At 46.4% G+C, this 19,454-nt stretch overlaps 2 protein-coding genes across 2 annotated transcripts; both read right to left on the reverse strand.

Moving 5' to 3' along the window:
* Positions 1-1,650: 1,650 nt before the first annotated feature.
* Positions 1,651-6,060, reverse strand: LOC309877197 (nectin-4-like). Its single transcript, XM_082758400.1, has 6 exons — positions 5,881-6,060; positions 4,638-4,976; positions 4,092-4,367; positions 3,251-3,350; positions 2,914-3,034; positions 1,651-2,369 (listed from the first exon to the last, which is right to left on the reverse strand). The coding sequence occupies exons 1-6, from the start codon at positions 5,975-5,977 to the stop codon at positions 2,073-2,075; spliced, it is 1,230 nt and encodes a 409-aa protein (XP_082614526.1). The 5' UTR covers positions 5,978-6,060; the 3' UTR covers positions 1,651-2,072.
* A 3,225-nt stretch (positions 6,061-9,285) lies between these two features.
* LOC309874137 (OX-2 membrane glycoprotein-like) lies at positions 9,286-18,340 on the reverse strand. The gene is made up of 5 exons (XM_082752068.1): positions 18,265-18,340; positions 16,951-17,286; positions 12,164-12,475; positions 11,616-11,761; positions 9,286-11,007 (listed from the first exon to the last, which is right to left on the reverse strand). The coding sequence occupies exons 1-5, from the start codon at positions 18,308-18,310 to the stop codon at positions 10,921-10,923; spliced, it is 927 nt and encodes a 308-aa protein (XP_082608194.1). The 5' UTR covers positions 18,311-18,340; the 3' UTR covers positions 9,286-10,920.
* Positions 18,341-19,454: the final 1,114 nt, after the last annotated feature.

Consider the following 19,454-nt stretch of genomic DNA (forward strand, 5'->3'; position numbering starts at 1 on the left):
GGAATTTTCTGCCCTTTAAACACCGAACTAGACTTGGCTAAAACATCACTCAAGATTCTACTAAAGCTCCCCTGACTGAGAAGGCTACAGAAAAATCCAGCTCCCTCATGAAACAGTTGATGCCTGACAACCTCTTGGCAGAATTTGGCAGAGGGATTTTGGCACCCTAGATGCCTTTACAGTCCCTACCAAAATGCCTGCTGTTACCACTTCTGCTTGTGGCTCTACACTTGCCTTAGCAAACCTTTTAACCATCACAGCCCAACCCGATGGTTGTAGGAACATTTCCCCCATTCCTTCCCTGGGTAAACACTTGTCTTGCCTGGTCCTTTGCAAGATCTCCAGGAGCACAAGGCAGGACTGAAAACAAGTTCCTGCTCCACTGCCTTCCATACCTCTCCTTCCAGTGACCACGGTCAGAGTGTCTGCAGGACAACTCCCGTAAAGCCATTTCGTGGTGTGATTCCTGCATCCTTTTGGAAGCAGTAGCTGCACTTGCTTAATATTACACTTTCTTAATATCTGTGATTTTGATAGATAACAAGAAGGCTATTCGACATTCCAAACAGAAAAGAAAATCAGCACCCACGAGTTACTGGTTGACTGCCAGAGCCAAAGGCCTTTTCAGGTCTCTCCCACTAGAGGGTACTCTGCCATTACAGAAGAACCCGCTCTGCTTTGAGGCTGTGCAAGCTGTTTGCAGAGTCTGCAAATCCATGGGAGAGTCGCTTCTAACACCCCGCATGACGGTACAGAGAGCTATGGGGGAAGCTTTCCTGCTCGAGTCCTTAACCATACTACTTTTTCCCAAATACCTACTATCTTGGTATGCTCCCACAGGTCTTGCTGTACCCACAGCACAGATCCTTCTGCCTGATCACTCATGGAACGGCAGAGGTAAAGATGCAGCAACATGTTGCTCAGGATGGTAACTTCATAGGCTTCCACACCTGTACCTTCTACACCTGTAACTTCTTTCACTTAAAAAGTGAGAACAAAGTAAAGAGTTCAGATACAGAGAAAAAAAAAAAAACAGTGTCAGGAGGGGCATCACAGGGTAGCTCAGACTGGAGGGGACCTGAGAGGTCACCTCCTGCAAGACCCTGCACAAAACAGAGTCAGGTAGATCAGGCTGCTCCAGGTCTTGTCTGGGTGAGTTTGGGCTGTCTCCAGGGATGGGGCCTCCTCAGCCTTTCTGGGCACCCACTCCAGCATCTGTCCTTCTGCTTGGTAAGGAAAAAGACATTTATTATACCTTATACATTTATACATTTATTATAAATTATATATTTATTATGTGGAACTTCTTGTTCCTGTTGCTTCTAGCCTGCCACCAAGCACCTCTGAGAGGAGGTCAGTGCCATCTTGTCCACAGCCCCTGGGTTCAGCCAGCACGCCCCTGGCTTCCAGACCATGCCCCTGCTCACCAGCTCTTCCAGCTCCATGCTTGCTGGCACTCACCTACTTTTACACCTGTACTCGCTCTACAGGCTGCGCCATGGACACACGGGTGCTGACCCTACTCCCTCCTGGTGGCTGGTTTTTCTTCCTTGGTATCTCCAGTCCCTGGCACCATGGTCCTTGTACAACTGCTGGCACCAGACCCACTTACACACAAGCACACCAAATAAAGAGCCCCTCACCCAGGAAAAGAACTAGAAAAGCATTTAATAAGAAAAAAGGACAGACAGTGCTGTTCAGGCACAGAACGTGGCCAGGTAAGTGTCCTGATCAGCTGCCTGTTTACACATTTTACCTCCATTTTCCCATGTTTTTCCTCCCCAAATCCCTCTATCCCTCTCTTTTCGACTCTCAGCTCCTCCCACCTAATTATCTCATATACAACCTGTACAGACCCCAAATGCTTTTCCCCTGCACCCTATTGCATGTCCCATACCCCTGAAGGCAGTGACCCCTTGGTCCCAAAGGTGCTCCAGTGGTGGCTCATCTTGATGGGTTTCACTCCTGGACGCTGGGGCTGAGGGTCCCCTGGGGGACAGACCTGGAAGGGGCCATGCAGATTGTCTTTTCCCCTGCATACTCAGCTTGGGTTCCACAATTGCCCATAGGCCTCATTGCACTTCTGGGCTTGTGGAGATGGGGCTTTGGTGGGCTGATGGCTCTCCGGTGCTGGGCTGGGAAGCAGCAGTGTCAGGGCCTGATTCGGGCTCCCCACCTGCCATTGCTTCTCTGTGCTCAGCCATGGGCATGCAGCCCAGCTCCTTATCGTACACTTCAGCAAGTTCCATATGACGCATGTCCGGGCTCTCTGCTTCCTCTGTAAATGAGAGGCTGGACCTTGGGGTCTCTTCCAGGTTTCTCTTTTCATGTGGTAGCCTTCTGCGAAGCGAAGATCCTGGTGTCAGTTCCTATAAAAGAGCCAGCACAGCTGTGTGGCCATGATAAAGCAGACCAGAAAACAGGAGGGCTCCTGTTCACAGCACAGGACTAGCAAGAGCTTGGATGGAGGACACCTGTAGGAGGTCAAAGGAGAGCAGCTGGCGGGAGTGACTAGCAGCTGTGGTAAGCTGCTGGTTGTGTCTGTGTATGCCACCAGCACACCTTCACGCCTGTGCAACCAGCAGGGCAGGACAAACATTTATAGGAAAAAGTCTACGTGAGGCTGTCAGCTACAGAGCCCAAACTCTGCAGTGCTGTGTCACCTTTCTCCAGAAGGGACATCCCACCCACCCTTCAGGGCATTTCCAGTACTTCTTCTCTGCCTTTCCACTTAACTGTAGCTTAACTTTCCTCCTTCAAGCTCCAGGCGTTCCCCAGCATTGCTAGGGCTTAGCTGGGGCACATGTGCTGTCACCTAGCCAGTGCAAGAGTTTTGGCACATTTGTGGTGAGTATTGTCCAAGATTTCAGAAGGACTTGAGGGATTACTGGAAGTCTTGGGCTTTGGCATTACCTCATTTTGGTAAGCAGTGCGCTGGTCCTTTGGTGTGCACAGGTTTGCAGCTTCCTCACTTACATCCTGCTCTAAACCTTTCTCCCTTGCAGGTGTGCTGGGTGCTCTGGGTCTCTTCAGACTGGTAAAACAAACAAACAAAAACATTAACTCATCATATAGTGCTCAGGAACCTCCTGATATTTAGAGTGAATTTTGCTATTTTAAAACTAGTGCTACTGTCCTGATAAGTTTCCAGTGCAGGCATATGTAAACACCAACAGGAAACAGAAAGGAAAATTGCCATGTGAACACAGGCAAGCCATGTCATTTACAAGAAAGCAAAAATCACTCTTACTTTTTCCTCTTTCTGTAGATTAGCCTTGTGATGAGAAGTATCAATACTGTGGAGATCACACCTATGAAAGCCACCACAATGGCTATGCTCTTCCGTTTACCTATAAAGAGACACAGAACATGGAAGGGTATCAATATGTTCCTCAGTTCCTTTTCCAGTGGTTGGGACTGAACTGAAACATTAACCTTTTTATTTTTAAATAAATACCAGAAATATCACATTTCCCTGGTAGCAGGGGAACCAAACCCCAGCATTCCTACTCCTGACTTGTTTGTGTGTTTCTGCTTCTGTACAAAGAAGTTTTATCATGAGGGAAGTCTCCCACCTTTCTTGAGGGATGTAAGACCTTTTATCTAAGAGATTGCTCTCCGGCATTCGACAGCCAGGGCCCAGCTCTGCTAGTACTCTCCAGCTGCGGTTGCTGCTGGAGATCATCAGCTCTGAACTGGTGATAATGTACAAATAGAAACATTCAGAGATATATGTATATACATGCAACATACCTACATAAACATTATATATATACACACGTGTACACACACACACCACGCAACCACTTAAGTATTGTAGGAAGAAGCCTTCTGGATGTTTTCAAATCAAGAAGTCTTCATCCCACGTAAGTCTGCACTCCCAGGAAAGATCTCTACTGAGACCTACGCAAGACAAACTGCACTCCCACAACTGCACATACCAATGACTGTCTGGATGCCAGCCAGACAATTTGCAATTGCACAGACCACGATTGTGCTTTCTTTGCCATGAGGCTGGCTACTGATACTGCTTTCCAAAGTACCCCTTACTACAAGCTTCACTCCTCCATGCAAACACAGACTATTTTTACCTGTTTTTCCTGTTAATGTCTTCACTTTCCTTCCCTGTGGGTGGTCAAGGAGGCAAGCCAAATTGTGGAGGTGGTTAGCAGAGAAGGTGCATCTGTTTGCCACTGTTACTGTTCCATTTGGATTTTGGATGTAGTGTATCTTGGGGGGCTCATAGACGTCTTCGTCAATCAGCCAGGTGATATTGGGAGCAGGCTTTCCTGTTGCTGAGCAGACTGCAGTGAGAAGATCCTTGGTGGCCAGGTGGGACTCAAATTCCACTGTTAGCTCAGAAATTGCTGAGAGCAAAGAGAGGAGATAGTTACTATACCCCGTGGTCAAAGCTGGGTAAGTGAGCTCTCTGAACTTGGGTTCTCATCCAAATGCACCCCCAGCTTATTTACCTTCACCACCTCTAAGGAAAGACATGGTGATTCTGGACAATATCCACTGAGCAGATGCTGCTGCATGGAAAGGCTCCATATGATGGAAAGGATAACACATCAGGCCTGCAGCACAGGTCTGATGAAGTCAGGAGAAATGTAAGTGAAAATAATTGGAAAACTTACTCTGAATGTTGAGGCATGTATCTTTACTGTAAGAGCCATCAGGGAATGCATTGAAGATGCATCTGTAGCAGGACTCATCCTCAAAAGTGAGATTTTGGAGTGTGATGGCTGAGGCTTTCAGGGCTGCTCTAGTGAAACGTATCTTCTTCTGAAATGACCCTATCAGCCACAGCCCATAGGTTTTACTGTAGGTGGCTATGTTCTGGAAAGAAGACCCATTTCTCTTCTGCCAAGTGACTTGTAAGACATCCAGGGAGAGTGAGAAGTTGCAATAGATGTTAGCCTCTCCACCGAGGGCTGCTGCAATAAAGCTTTCAGACTTCACTGCTTCCTTCACACCTAGGAACAAAGCAGGCCTCAATATCAGAGGGAGAGAGAAAAAAAACAATTCACTTGGGAAAACATGTAATCCCCTGAAGTCCCCATCCAGTCTCAGCCTTCCCATCTCACAGAGCACTGGAACAGGAAACTACACCATGAATCCGCGGGGGATGTTTGGATACCTGTGGACTCCCTGATTTTGCATGTGGTTGTCAATTTTTCAGCCTGCATAATGCATTTCCCAGCCATGAGGCAGTGCTGTGGTGGGGAGAAAGGAGGCAAAGGATCATACTGATGGTGCGATACACCAGTGAAGGACTGCAGCACAGGTGCTGCCATGCATTTGGATTTCCTCATTCACGCAGAGGCAAGGTGTCTTAGCACAGCAAATCAAGACTTCGGTCATTTGCCTGCTCCACATGCGGCCCTGGAAATGCAGTGCTAGCACCCTTACTGAGGTTGGGACCTGGGACAGGATCAGAGGGGCTCTCTAGCAGCCCCACAGGTGCCTTTCTGCCCCACTGATTGGCAAAGCGCCTCCTCCCTTAGCCACCTGCCTGCCCGCACCCCACCACTGCCAAAATGATCCCTCTTTGACCTGGATAGCTCTAGGCTGTCCTGTAAAGTCCCAGAAAAACTGTTCCCACTCTAGAGAGCATCCCCCTGCTCCTCACACTGGCATCTACACAGACATGGGGGGCAGACCAGGGCACCCCACCACCAGAAGACCTGCCTGTACAACAGAAGAGTTGTTCTGCCTGTCCCAACAGAAACATGAGAGAGACACAGAGACACAAATGGGAAATACAAGCCTCCTCCTGCTAAGGAGCTCAGTCTGAACAGTGTCTGAGACTCTGCATGTGCCCAGAGAGGCTGGTCATGCTCCAGAAAGCCTCCATGGGGAAAGAGCATTCCTACTCACCACTGGCAGCCTCCTCTAGCCGGCAGCCCCTGCAAAGCAGCAGCAGGCAGATCCCAGCCCAGTAGCCCCAGGGCAAAAGCATGGTGGGGCTGCGCATGGGCTGAGAACTTGCCACTTCTCCCACCTCTGTCGGCAAGAGGCTGGCACACACACAGGGAAGAAAGTGAAAGATTTCGTGCTTTTTTTCAAAGCTCCGCTGGGGGAACCAATCCACAAACAGTGCAGCCAACATCTTCCATCATTTCCTCTTCCTGCTGCCGGTCAATCAGTAACGCCTGTGAACAATGTTCACAATGTGTTGGCATTGTGATGCAGCTGCACGGCTTTTTTCCCCAGACTGCAAGGGTTATCAGGCTTGGAAATAATCAACACCCCCTAAAAGAAAAAAGAGCAGGAACACTTACTCTTCCTCACAGACCCGTTAGAGCCACCCTGGTGAGCTCAGATATGGGTGCACCATAGGACTTGCAGCTTGCCAGGTGTTCTGCAAGCTGTTCCCAATACATACGGGTGGCTGATGGCCAGCGGGAAGGGCAGCTCTGGGTGCCAATCCTAGGCAAACCAGGACACATCACCCTGCTCCCCCTCACCCAGTGCGAGGGACTCACCAGCAAGCACAAGACATGCTCCTCCACCGAGAGGAGCAAAGAGACACCCACAGGTCCCATTGCTTCACTCCAGCCTGCAACAAGCCAAGACCACAAGCTGGATCATGAAAGGAGTCTGCAGAGGACAAGTATACCTGAAGACCCACACCCTCCCCAAGTGTGTCTGTGTCTAAAGCAGCTCCAGAAACCAAAAGCCAGCAGTGTGACAGGGATCCTGCACTGAGGGGTCTGGTGCTCAGGGGTTACACTGCAGAACCACACAGCACAGCTCTTAGCAACGTGGTAATCCAGTGGTGAGATGAAGCATGGCGTGAAGTTTCTGGTTGTATCTACAGAAGGAAAGCCTCTGCACTCTATACAACTCTTCTAGGGTTTTCTGTGTGAAAAGGAGATGGATATTTCACAAGAAAAAATGTTTATATTTTGTACAGGTCTTAGACTGTGTACTCCCTCAAGCTTCACAGAAATTTCAGATGTTCCCTCCCTCAAAGCTAAGAAGATTACAACAGCATCTGTCTACAAACATCTTGGACAAGAGTTCAGTACTTCTTTCACACACATCTTTATATAAGCAAAGATGAAAGCTATGAAGACATGAGAAAGCCTTTTGTATGGCTTCCAAAGTATGCATGATTTCTGGTATACTATGAGTGGAAACAAAAATATGCCTGACTTATCTGTCTGGTTTGATAGTCTCATTATGAAAGAGAAAACCTACTCAATTACTGCAACTCTCTAATTTCAGCTGATTTGCAATGGTCAGTGCCGAAAACTGAGCAAACAACAATAGGCTATATTTTCTCCCAAGTATGAGTTCATCACAAAACTCACTGATGTGGCATTTAGTAGCTGAACCATTCCTCAGCACCATACAATAGAGAAATTATGAATGATGCTTTCAATCTTCTATTGCCATAACAAAGTTCCTTTTCACTGCAGGGATTTAGTCCTGTGCATCTGCCAGTAGTGGTTTTTGAAAAAAGTATATTCTTCCAATTTCAACTGTGTTTTGCCAAATGTCTAGAGGGCAGCACTTCAGTGACAGGAAACCACATCCTCAGCCAGAGCTGCTGGGGCAAATCCTTCACGTTACTGCTCTGGTGAACCAGGAACCTGGCACCCAGAGAGAGAGAAGTAACCACTTCTCTCCAGAGAGAGGCCACCTAGTCCCTGAAGCAGCCTGGAGTGCCAAAACATGAGTCTAGACATGTTGCACAGTCTTAGAATAATGTTTCAGTGTATTCTGATGTGGATAAATTAAAAAACACTGTTTGGCCTCTGATTCATTTACCGTATCTAAATCTAAATATAAAAGAAATATTACACTATGGAGATATGCAGAGTGGAATATTCCATACTCTTTCTCCTAATGCTTTGCACTATATGATCCATTTGCCTTGATTTAGAGCTTTTTAAAATGAAAGATAATGCAGTTCAAGAAAGTTGTCCCCTGTATTCACCCTTAACACAGGGGCAGGGCTGTTTCCTCTCACAGCTCTTGCTTGCTCCTATTGTTCTAGCCAGATATAAGAAAATCCTGAAAACGAAAGAGAACCCTGACTGAATTTTAAAGGACACTTTCTCAGTGTCCTATAACCAGATGGCTACTGACAAGATCAAAAGTCAAAGCCAAGAGGTGCAGACTACATGAAGCTTCCTCCTCAGGAGAAGTAGCCACAGCCACCTTGCTGCAAAGGTACCAGTATGCACCATGAGCAGCCTTGAGCATGTCCCTGGCCAGAGGTCTGGCCACATACAAGGTCATCAACCTCTTGTCAGGGCTCTTGTAGCTATTGCTCAACTTTTAAACTATTTTTCTATTTTTTTTTATTCTCATTTTTTTTTTTTTGCATTCCAATGAACTGCCACTATGCCACAGAGTTTTCCTTTTCCTCGGTTAGACCTGACTCAGGTTTGCCAGGTGAATAAAGACAACCCATCATACACCTCCTGGAAAATCAAAGTCCCAGAGAAAAAAGTTAACCCCATTCCCATGGCTCAACAAAGCAAGCAAGAAAAAGAAAAACAAAAAACACTTAGCACAGGGAGAAATGCAAGACGAAGTGCAACAGGGAGCACCCACTTCAGCCTACAGTGCCAGCAAAACTCCCTGTTAGAGTTGTCCTTGACTTTCTTTCCCCACTCAGTCATTTCCTCTGTACCCAGGCTTCACACAAGGCTGCTGGGAGCCTCGGGCTGTAGCACATCACCTCCATTGCCTACTATTACCTAGGCTTTTGGTGTTTGTTTTTTGGTGATGGTGACACTAGTTTAGAACAGTCCTGTAGTGTAAACTTTGAAGATAACACTCCTCTTCCACATACTTACAAAGTTAACCTGCTTTGCATTGCTTGCATTGACAGCAGGAGAATAGAGCCATCCATTGTGCTTCAAGTTCTTTTTTCTTTTTTGTTTGTTTTTTCCAGACCTATTCAAAACTGGCAACATTCTATAACCTCTGATACTATTTGTTAAATACTAAACCTATGAGTAAGCCCATGTTAAATTTTATCTTTAAAGAGTTACTGTCAAACTATTCACAGAGATAAGCTGACAGACAAGCACAACATAATAATAAAGAAACCTCAGAACAACAGTTAGGATGTTATTCACCCACGGTATAAACTTCTGATCCCCTCAGTCACATGCTTGGTTGTTCTTTGAAACGTGTCTGTACCTGTTTTGTACTCTTCTCCCCCACCTAACAGACCTTTGCTACGTGAAGACAAACTCAACAGCAGTAACATGTAGCATTTTTAGCATTTTATGGCACTGTATTTCACTGGCTGGTTTTGTACGTTATGAAGACAAATACACATATCAGTTTTACATGTTCTGCATTTGGATGTCATTTGCAGTTCTCATACCTATACTGAGAAAGACAAATAGGTCAATCATGTGCTCCTTACTGTATAACATTTTGCTTGTGCGCTGCCAGATCCCCCCTTTCATTTGGTCACTAGTTCTGTTGTGCTGGTAAGCACAAACCTACAAAAGCCTTTCACAATCCAACATTCAACTAAAAAGTAGAAGGAATTACAAAAACACCCGTAAGTATTTTATTGACTCCAAACCCAGCTTGTGTTCCAGATGAACAACTTGTAAAAAAAATAAAAACACGTCATCTCTACAATCTTCCCATGCTTCATAAGGGTTTCTTGCCAGCTTTGTGCCTTTTTATCTCCCCTCTGAAAATCTTTTTCCTTCCCATGTCAAGTCTATTTCAGAACCAGACTGATTTCTTTTTTATTTTTTAAACAAAACAAAACATTAATTTAAACATTAGAAGCAAACAATTTAAAAAACTCTCCAGAAACAAACCAAACAAACTAACAAATAAAACATCAAACAAAAACAAACAAACAAACAAACAAACAAAAACTTAAGAGCAAGTGTGAACCCCACTGACCAGAGAAGCCTGATGTACCACTGCCTGGAGCAGCAGTCACTTTGCCTGCATCCCATGGGGCACAAAATACCCCCGGGGAAGGTCTGCCTCCCTCCATGGCCCTTTCCCATGCAGGCCAAGAGGAAACCTAAACTGCAGTTCTGGGGAAGTCTGGAAAAAAAGAAAAAAAAAAAAAAAGAAAAAAAAAAAAAAAAGAAGTTTCTTCCTTTGACAATTAAGGAGAAAAATTCCCCAATTGTGAAGGCTTCTGGGCTGCAGCTAGTTCCCTTTTCCCCGCACTCACCAGATCAGCTATTACTAAGCATTATGAGGTTTAAAAAAACTTTTTTTTCTATGACAAGAATTGGGTTTATTCATTCTCAGCTCACCCACTCTCTTTCATTTCAGATGACTTGGCTTGTTGGCCACAGGGAGTGTAGGGGAAGGAAAGGAAGACACAAAGCCCTTTGCTTTTACATACCTTTCTAGGAAAGGCTGGTGGAGGTGAGAGCTGGCAATTTGCTGATGCCTGATGGCTCAGAAATTACAGCCCCTGGCACCAGGGTTACAAATTTGGACCAGCTGCAGACGTGCTTTCCTGAGCCCTTTGGGGAGATGGTTCAGATCCCAAAATACCACAACAGCAGCAGCCTCACCCCATGTCCCCTGTGCTTCCCTTCACCCACAGGCAGCATGCCCCAAGTCAGTTGCCCCACAAAACATCACGCCGCCTCAGGCAGCCCCCACCCAGCTTTGAACCTCTGATATTAATGTATGAGAAAGGAGTAAACGCAGCATAGAAAATGCAAACTACAAGGTTTCGTTATGCAGTTCCACATAGCCAAATGTCTTAGCTTCTCAAATAAATATTTCACAGCTTTTTTCTAAAAAAACGGAATATGTTTGTATAACAAAATAAATAAATATATATTATTAAAAGTCTTTTTCTTTTTTTTTTTTTTTTTTTCTGTATTTCCTTTGTTGTGATCTCACAGCAGGTTTACTTGACAGTCCAAGGCGTCCATGTGTTGGGTGTGCAGGATCTCAGCTGTTGGGCAGCGTGGCGGCACCCTGCTTGCCAACAAGCACGGACTGTCCACATGCCTTCTCCTTGGAACATACAGGAAGGACCTAGCAGAAGAGATTTTTTAATTTTACTTTTTGAAAAATATATGAATGTCTTAAGTGCAGGGGAGCAGATTTGGTCTGCCTGCATTACCAAATGGAATTTTGCACCTGTTGGTGCTAGAGAATGGTAGATTAAGTTTTGCTTTTCACAACCTCCCCAGCAGACTTCAGCTTGGATTTAGGGATAGCATGTGTGGAAGAAATGCATTGTAGTTCTTGCCAGTGCCTTTTTTTTTTTTCTCCCCAAAACATGCATTTAAAAGCAAGGGTGCACACCTCAGGTGCATCCTGCAAGGAGGCTGAGATGCCTTCAGCACAAAACAGGACTGGGACTTGGTCAAGCTGCAGCGTCCTGCTGGATTTGCTCCTGCCTTGAACTTGCATCCTTCACAGCACCCCACAGGCTCATGTGTGGCCGTTTCCCATCCTGAGCACCACACGGTGGCACACTCTTCCTCAAGAGCTCCTCTTCTGTTCAAGACACTTCCTTGAAGGCATGGCTTGGCCATGCTATACATAGGTGGGTCATTTTAAGAGATGCAGAAGAGTGGTGTAAGGTTATGGTTGCCATCTGAACTCTGCTGTTCCTCAGCAAGGGAACAGAGACCTACCCAGCCAGGCCGGGCCAGATTTCTCTCTGGGTCATGTAGGTGTCTCAGGCAGCAGCAAAGGAAGCAGGCGAGGAGAAGGAGGGAAATCAGAGGGACCATCACTCCCATGACAATGGCCACAGATGGTGCCATGGCGCTGTCCTGACCTGTGGGGAAAGCAGCAGGTGCTCAGGCAGGCTTCTCCATGAAGAAAACCAAACCAAATCAACCCATTTTGGACACCCCTTAGCTAATCCCCAGGCTCAGAAAGATCTAATGAGGTACCATGTGAGCATGTGCAAGCATACATACAAATAATACCACATGTGTCTCGGGTCTGATGCCCCAGGGGAACACCACAGCACCTCTCTCTGATGGGCACCAAGTGCTGCATCACTGCTGGGGAGCAGGACTTCTGGATGCTCCCCCTCTGCCTGTCCCTCCCCATCCCAGCTGCTCTTCACAGGCCTTCCCCACCTGCTCCCCAGCCCTCGGAGGAGCAGCTGATCTACCCCAGGAGATGTTTCCATGTCTCCTACTCCAGAGCAGGAGCGGGGCTGTGTACTGACCCTGTGCCAGGCTGTCCATGGGCAGGTCCAGGGTCACATTCAGAGATGGGTGCTGGATCACACAGGCGATGGGGTACTCCTGGAGGATTTTAGAGTGAGTGTGGGTGAAGTTGCTGATGACAGTGACGGTCTGGTTGCCAAGCCTGACGTGGTATTCCCTTGGTTTCTGCAGCAGGATGCTGGGAAGGCGCCAGGAGATTTTTGGAGCTGGCTTCCCTGTTGCTGAGCAGCTCATCCCCACCACTTTCTCGGAGTCTTCAGCTATGTCTGGACTGGGAATAAACTTGGCTTCCACTTTGGGGTCTGAGATGGCTGTAAAACACAAAGCAGCAAGGTCTGTTAATTTCTGCTTACATTTAAGCCGAGAACACTTGTATTTATTGTTATTTTAGCATCACTGAGAATGCTGAGCTGCGAAGGACCCACAAAGATCACCAAGCCCAACTCTTGGCTCCACACAGACCACCCAAAAATCAGACCCTATGTCTGAGAGCATTGTCTTGGAGGGCAACCTTGATACTTGACCTTTCATCCCACTCACTAAAGCTGTGGCAGAGACACATTAACATGACAGTGATCAGAAAACAATGCTGAAAATGAAGAACTTGGCAAAAACAGGGCTAGAGGGTAGAACCATACAGGTTTCAAATCCCCTATTAAAAGCAGCACAGCAGCATCCCAGCCAAGGAGCACTGATGAAAACAACAGGTAGTGAAACCACACATCCTCCTCTCTGAAAGGTTTGAAAAGCTTCAGTGAGTCAAGGTGCTTGTTCTTATCCCTTGAACTCATCTGTGAGATTAGATTTACTGCTCTTTAAGATGTGCAGGCTTGAGCACCAAAGGACTAAATGCATCTTCTAATGCCAGACAGTAACAGTGAATTTGTGTGTGGTGACACCTCAGGATTTCAGTTGTGGAGGTTTTATACTTACACATCTTTTCTTCCCTCTGGGTTGTCATGGTATCCCTCAAAACTTTTGTTAAAGATATTTTTTCCAAGCTCCTTCTCACCCTAGAAGATTTGCAGATGCTGTCATATTTAGTCAGCAGATGGGATGTACCATGGGCACCATTCATACCTACTTATTTGCTTGAAGCCAACTTGTGGGTTCCTATTTGTTTGAACTGTTTTTGCAGGGAATAAAGAAGGGGGAAGAGCACAGGCAGCTATCTTCAGCCTGGGTAAAATGCCAGGGAAGATCTGAACACCTGAGGACACATCTGTCCCCAGATCAGGGCAATCTGTTCCCAAGAAAGCAGAAAGAAATGCAGGGAGGCTGAGCTCTTCCGCCATGGAAAGTAGTGAAAACAAGGTGTTTGGAGTTGGAGTGAAATCTGTGGGAATCTGACAGTACAAACTCCTTAGTAGGCAACAGGACAATGGAAAAGGTGCCCAAACCTCCAAACCTTACTTTTTTTTTTTCTTTTTTTGAAATATCAAAGTAAAATTTGTGTGTTGAACTTCAAGCAAAATCAACTATTTATTCCTCAGCCATAAAGTCGTAGCATAACTGAGGTTGGAAAGGACATCTGGAGGCCACCTAGTCCAAGCTCCTGCTCAAAGCCAGTCTAGCTAGCTCAGGCTGCTCACGCCAAGACTCATAAAGGCACATAACTCCATTTGGGAGTGCCGTTTCCCAAATACAAGGGTTCCAGGTGGCAGTTCACCAGCCTGCCCTCTACTTCAGAGCACAAGCTGATGGCATAGGGGTCCAAATCATATTCTACTTCTGCCTGCCTGTTTCTGATAACACTACTTTTTAAAATCATTTAAGTGCAGTGGTATCTTTAGTTTTATTCAAGTTTGAGTTAATATGGATGCCCTGTGATTTAACACTTGTCTGTTAGTATATTTAGTAGTACCGTATGCATACATTATTTACATAGCAAAAATAACAAATCAGCAAAATATTAATGCTGAAATTGACTTTTGCCATAACACTAGAAAACATGTCACTGTTATTCAGCAATTCTGACTTAAACCAAAAGATTATGTTTACTCTTACAATGAAAAATACTTTTTTTCCCATTTGAGCACTAAATGAAGGTTTGCATATGAATAAGATCAAATGATCCTGTTAAAGGGGGAAAAGGTACATGGTAGCTGCATAATGGCACCCATAGCCCCCTGGCAAAATCTCATATGCACCTCATGAGGCTGTCTGGATTGTCCAAGTCAAAACTGCCAGCAAGACACTTTATACCATCAGCTTTGCTTTTTTTTTTTTTTTTTTTTTTTTTTTTGTGTATGTGTGTGTGGCTATGCCTCATTATTTACTATGTCTGTGACTGCTTAGAAGAATGATGTGGATATATTTTTTTTTTTGCATCACCCACAGACAGAAACTCAAACCCTACTGAACTGATGAAACCCCACTTGCAGTGCTGTGAGAGAAACAAGCAGAGCATTTAGGGGGATTTCAGCTGGAACTTCTCAAAATCTCCCGTGTTTGAAACGACACAAATAGTCACAAACAGTTTATGTTTTGATTAATAAATGATCTCTGAACTTCTTCTTTCACTCACGGGATCCATAAAAATAACATATCCACCCACAGAGTTAACTTTAAATATTAGGTTGTGACATCCAAAAGCAGTAAAGGAAAACTGTCACAGATATTTCCCTTGAGAGGGTTTTACTGGAGCAAGGGTGTTAAAAAGCAGGGAAGGCAGACTGGCACCATTGCTGCCATCTGGCAACCTCAAATCTTAACTGAGTCCTAAAGATTAAGGTGAACCTTGGCTTATAAAGGCACACAGATGGGGTGAGAAAAATTGCTCAGCATCATATCTTGACAGGCATACATGCATCCCACTCTTCTCACTAGGCAGTCTTCTGCCTTCCCATGTTGAACCCTAGGGAATGTTTATTACGTGGGAAAATCTTGCATGGTTGCTCTTCCCCTTATGTCTGTAACAGATGCACAATCAAAGCCTATAATGACCTTGTTTTGCAGTAAAGTCCTGCTGTGCTGCTTGTTAGTGTGTGCACACTGTTGAGGTTTGATGAACGTGCTTAAATTAACTTCTGCTTTTCTCTTTTAACAAAATATTTGTTTCCAGTGAAAAACTACCCACAGGACATATTGTGCTCAGGTACATGATGGACATTTTCAGGAATTAGAGTATGCCTCGTGAGTACATTAAGACTTCATGGGTAATCAGCAGCAATTTCCGTGCCTCAGTTTCCCTGTCTAAGAAATGGCGATGGCACTTCTCCACTGTGCTGGAGCCCTCCAGGTGGATGGGGCTATCTACCAGCAGACAGGTGTCTGACCCAAGCAAGGTGTCTTGCCCAGCCTCAAGCGACACATCACCTCTCTCCATACCTAGTAACTCTAGCCCCTTTTTGGGTTTAGATCCTTTATGTCAACAAAGGTCAGCAAAGCATTTCTAATGCAAAACGCAGAGGGAAGAGAAGCCAGCAGTTCAAAGGAAACCTACCGAGCACACTTGAAAATACTCTGTGCCAAAATGGCTTTTGGTACGGGATAGAAAACTGCTGCTGGTTCTTCACCTTGCCCCTTTCAGCCAGGCAGATCTGAGATTCCTGCTGCCTGTACCTGTGCAGCTTTTCTCAGCACCGTTTCTGGTTCTGACTGTGGTTTCAATTCCCTGTGCTACGCTGCACAGGTCCTGGAAGAACCCTCTGGCAAAGGCTGTTGTAATCAGGCAATAACCAGCCTGTAAACTCCCTGGCCATCCCCGCTGGATGGCATACGCATGCCAGTGGCTCATCTGTGGCTGACGGCATTGTCAGCTGGCTTGCTCACCTTGCCCAGCTTCCCTGTGCCCTGGCACATCCCTGCCTGCTTCACCTTCCCAGCCTGCGTGCTCAGGGAGGTTAATCCCCTTGTTATCAGCTGGGGAACAGGGGAATACACCTGCAGCTTTTAAACAGCATTTTCTAAATTAGCTATAATGAGAGCTTTTGCTTACATGCTCAGATCTCTGTAAGGGGTGAATCATAGCCACAGGGCTGGTGATTTGGGGAAAATTTCCCACACTTGGATCAAAAACAGACAAGATAAACCAAAGCCAATTTAACCCCGTGTTTAGATTCACATGGTAAACAGAAAGGGATTTCTGTACTAGTCACTTGTATATTTTCCTGTAATGCCTAACTCAGCATTTACTGTCCAAATGACTCAGGGTTGAGCGACTGCACTTTCCCCCTCATATCTGAAACATCAAGAGGATTTCTCCCACTAATTTCTTCTTTCCACTCCAGAATCTTTCCCAGGAGAGAGGAAAAAGGACTTCTACGTCAGGCCTGGTTTTCCCCCATTTCCTTCTCTCTTTCCCCTTTTGCTTAAGTCGTTATTCCCCTATAAACCAGGGTCGCCTGTCTTTTTTTCCCAGGACTCCTGGCATGAGATTTGACTCTCTCCTTGAAGCTAGCTGATGTCGATATCTGTACAAGAAACAGAAGGGGAAGAGCCCCTGAGTGGCCCTGACAGAGCAGTGGGGCTGGTGGTCACTGGGCTTTGGGGGCTGTGGTGAGAGCAGCTGCCAGCCTGGCATTGAGCCTGGGGAACTCTGAGGAAGCCGTAGGGCACACACCAGCTGCTTTGTTGGCTTAAAGGGGAAGAAAATAGAAGAAATGTTCAACGGCACCTCCCCATCAGAAGTAAAACCATCGAGGGATGCAGAGCCAGGGAGGAAACCAAGCCACCTTTCCCTCATAAATTTAGCAACTAACAGTGATAAGGAAAGGCTTTTCCCCGTGGGGAACAGCCTGGTCCTCAAAGACACAACAGCCCACCTGCGATTACAGTGCCTTACCGTAAACCTTGAGGCACATCCTGCCTGTGATGGCCCCCGAGGGAAAGGTGTTGAAGATGCACCTGTAGCATCCTTCGTCTTGCAAGGTGACCCTGTGAAGGGAGATGGCCGAAGTCTGCAGCCCGCTATCTGCAAAGCTCACGTGGCCGTCATAGTCCTTTGCTATCTTCTGGCCATTGATGGTACTGTAAGTTGCTATGTTGCCTTCGGCCCCATCTATTTCCTTCTGCCAGGTCACTTGTATCACGTCCTCATTTGTGGCCAGCTTGCACGAGAAAGTCACGTTCCCGCCTGTCTGGACCGACTGCACCTTCCTGTGCGTCACCTGCACGGAGCCTGGGGAGAAGCAGGACTGTACTCAGCACATCTCACCACCCCAGCAGACACCCCATGCCTCAGCCCTCACCCTGTTGCCAAGGAAAAGCCAGGAACATGATTCAGAGGAGTTGCCCTGGGAGTCTGTCTGGAGGCGACACCTGTCAGCCCGATACCTGCTCTGTGGTTAGAGATCTCCAGGGAGAAGGAAAAACTAATCACTTGCCTCTTCCAGTTCACTGACACAGGTGGGAAAACTATTAAGGGACCAGCAAGTGAAGCGGATGCTCGCAGGTTTGATAGCTCAACCCCACAGTGCTCTGGCTCTTAGGATAATAGCTTGTAGAGTTTACCTGGGTAGATGCTGCACGGGAAGGGAGATAGCAGCAGGGACAGATACAGCACTGAAAATGTATCATTCAGTTTGCAAGAAAGCGAATTATTGTTTTTAAAGAGGAGTGGGGTTATCTGTAGTGCCCAGAGGTGCACTTGTCTACCCAGGGAATGTCTAAACTGCCTGGCATGGCTTGCCCAGGCAGAGCTGTTCAGGACACCCAGAAGCCAGCCAGGCATTTTGCTGTTCAGTCCTCAGGAGCACCACAGGCAGAATTCAAGCTATTGCCATAGAAGTTATTTTGGAACAAACTCAGGCTTTTCTACATGATTGTTAATTATGAAAACAAATGCAACATGCTCACGCTTCCAGTGGTCAGAACCTAGAAGCACCCTGTCCATCATTACAAATAATTCCATCATAACGACAGAAAATCAGTGCCATGCTCTGGCACAAATCTCAGCCAAGTCGGGAAATGAAATTCAATTTCAGCCCTGTGAGTCACGATGATTTATGATGTGCAGAATGTAAACAGAGCCAAACACTGGTCTGCAGCTTACAAATTCACCAACTTTAAATAAAGGAGTGGATGCTGTCTTTGTCCCCTGAGGTATGCCAATCCATCACAGCGCTGAAGGAGAAGGAAATAGAGACCAAGAGGTTACCTGAGGCGAGGCTCCAGAGGCTGCAGAGGAGCAGGCAGATGGCCATCGTTTCAGCTGTGCGTCCCCGAGACCAGCGAGCGACTGACTGATCCATCACAATGAGGCTTCCTCTTTTTTATACGCCTCGCTCTTACTCTACGGACATTCCCTATGTGCGCCTACGGTAAGAGGTGGCTCGTAAACTCGCCTCACGTGCACCCAGCTGAACAACAAAAATTTGGGGGGACAAGTGTCACAGACAGAAACTGAACATTTCCCAGTTGTGCCACTGGGTGGGTAGGCTTTACAAGGCTGGGGTTTTCTGAAGCACTTTTCTTGTGAGGTGTTTGTACTAAAACACCTGAAATAAAAGTGCCTGGGTGAGGGCCGGGTGGTGCCAGGGCCAGGCGCAGGGCAGGAGGATCAGGGCTGCAGGTGCTGCTGAGGGCCAGGAACTACCATTGCCATCAGCCCAGCACCTCTACCAGGCAGGGAGCATGGGGGCAGCTGGACCCAGATCCCCCGAGTCACTGTGTTTGTGCCTTTTTTGCTTCATCATCTCTGCCTCTGCATTTCTCTTTTTCTGCCAGCTGGGATCAGGCTGTCGAAACCACCACAAGTCTCTGTCCCTGGGTCTCTCACGTACCTTTCAGTGGGGCAAGCAGCCAGCGGGACCTCATTTACTAATCAAACTTTTACTGTCATGCTGAGCCTCCTGTTTCTGTTTCCTAGCTGGGTGTCTTGTGTTTTTGTAAATGATGATGACACCAAGCTGAGAGTGCATTAAAAATGTTTTCGTTTCTTTGAATCACTGTATGGACTAGCCTTGGATCATGTAAATACTTGAGGGAAGCTCAAGCCATAACGTGACAAAAAATCATCTGGCATGCTCATACACAGTTCCTACTATCAGCTTTCAAGTGGTAATTAATTACCTGGAAAATAAATAAATAAATACAAAAACAGGCAAAAAGCAAGAATGCAAAATCTACAAAAAATACTTCCTGTGAGGTTTTCCAGACCATTTTGCAGCTATTATACAATCAAGAGCTCTACCAGGTAAGGCAGAGCAGAAAACTGCCAGCTTTGAAATGGAGACCTCAGATTCCCAAGCAAACGTTTAACTTCTGGTGCTCACCCTCAGAACTGAAAAGCTCTGAGGATCTTCTGGAACTATGTCCAAAGCCTCCTGTCAGGGCGAGAGTGATCTG

This window comes from Aythya marila, assembly GCF_965140915.1.
Source record: "Aythya marila genome assembly, chromosome: 1".
NCBI lineage: Eukaryota > Metazoa > Chordata > Aves > Anseriformes > Anatidae > Aythya > Aythya marila.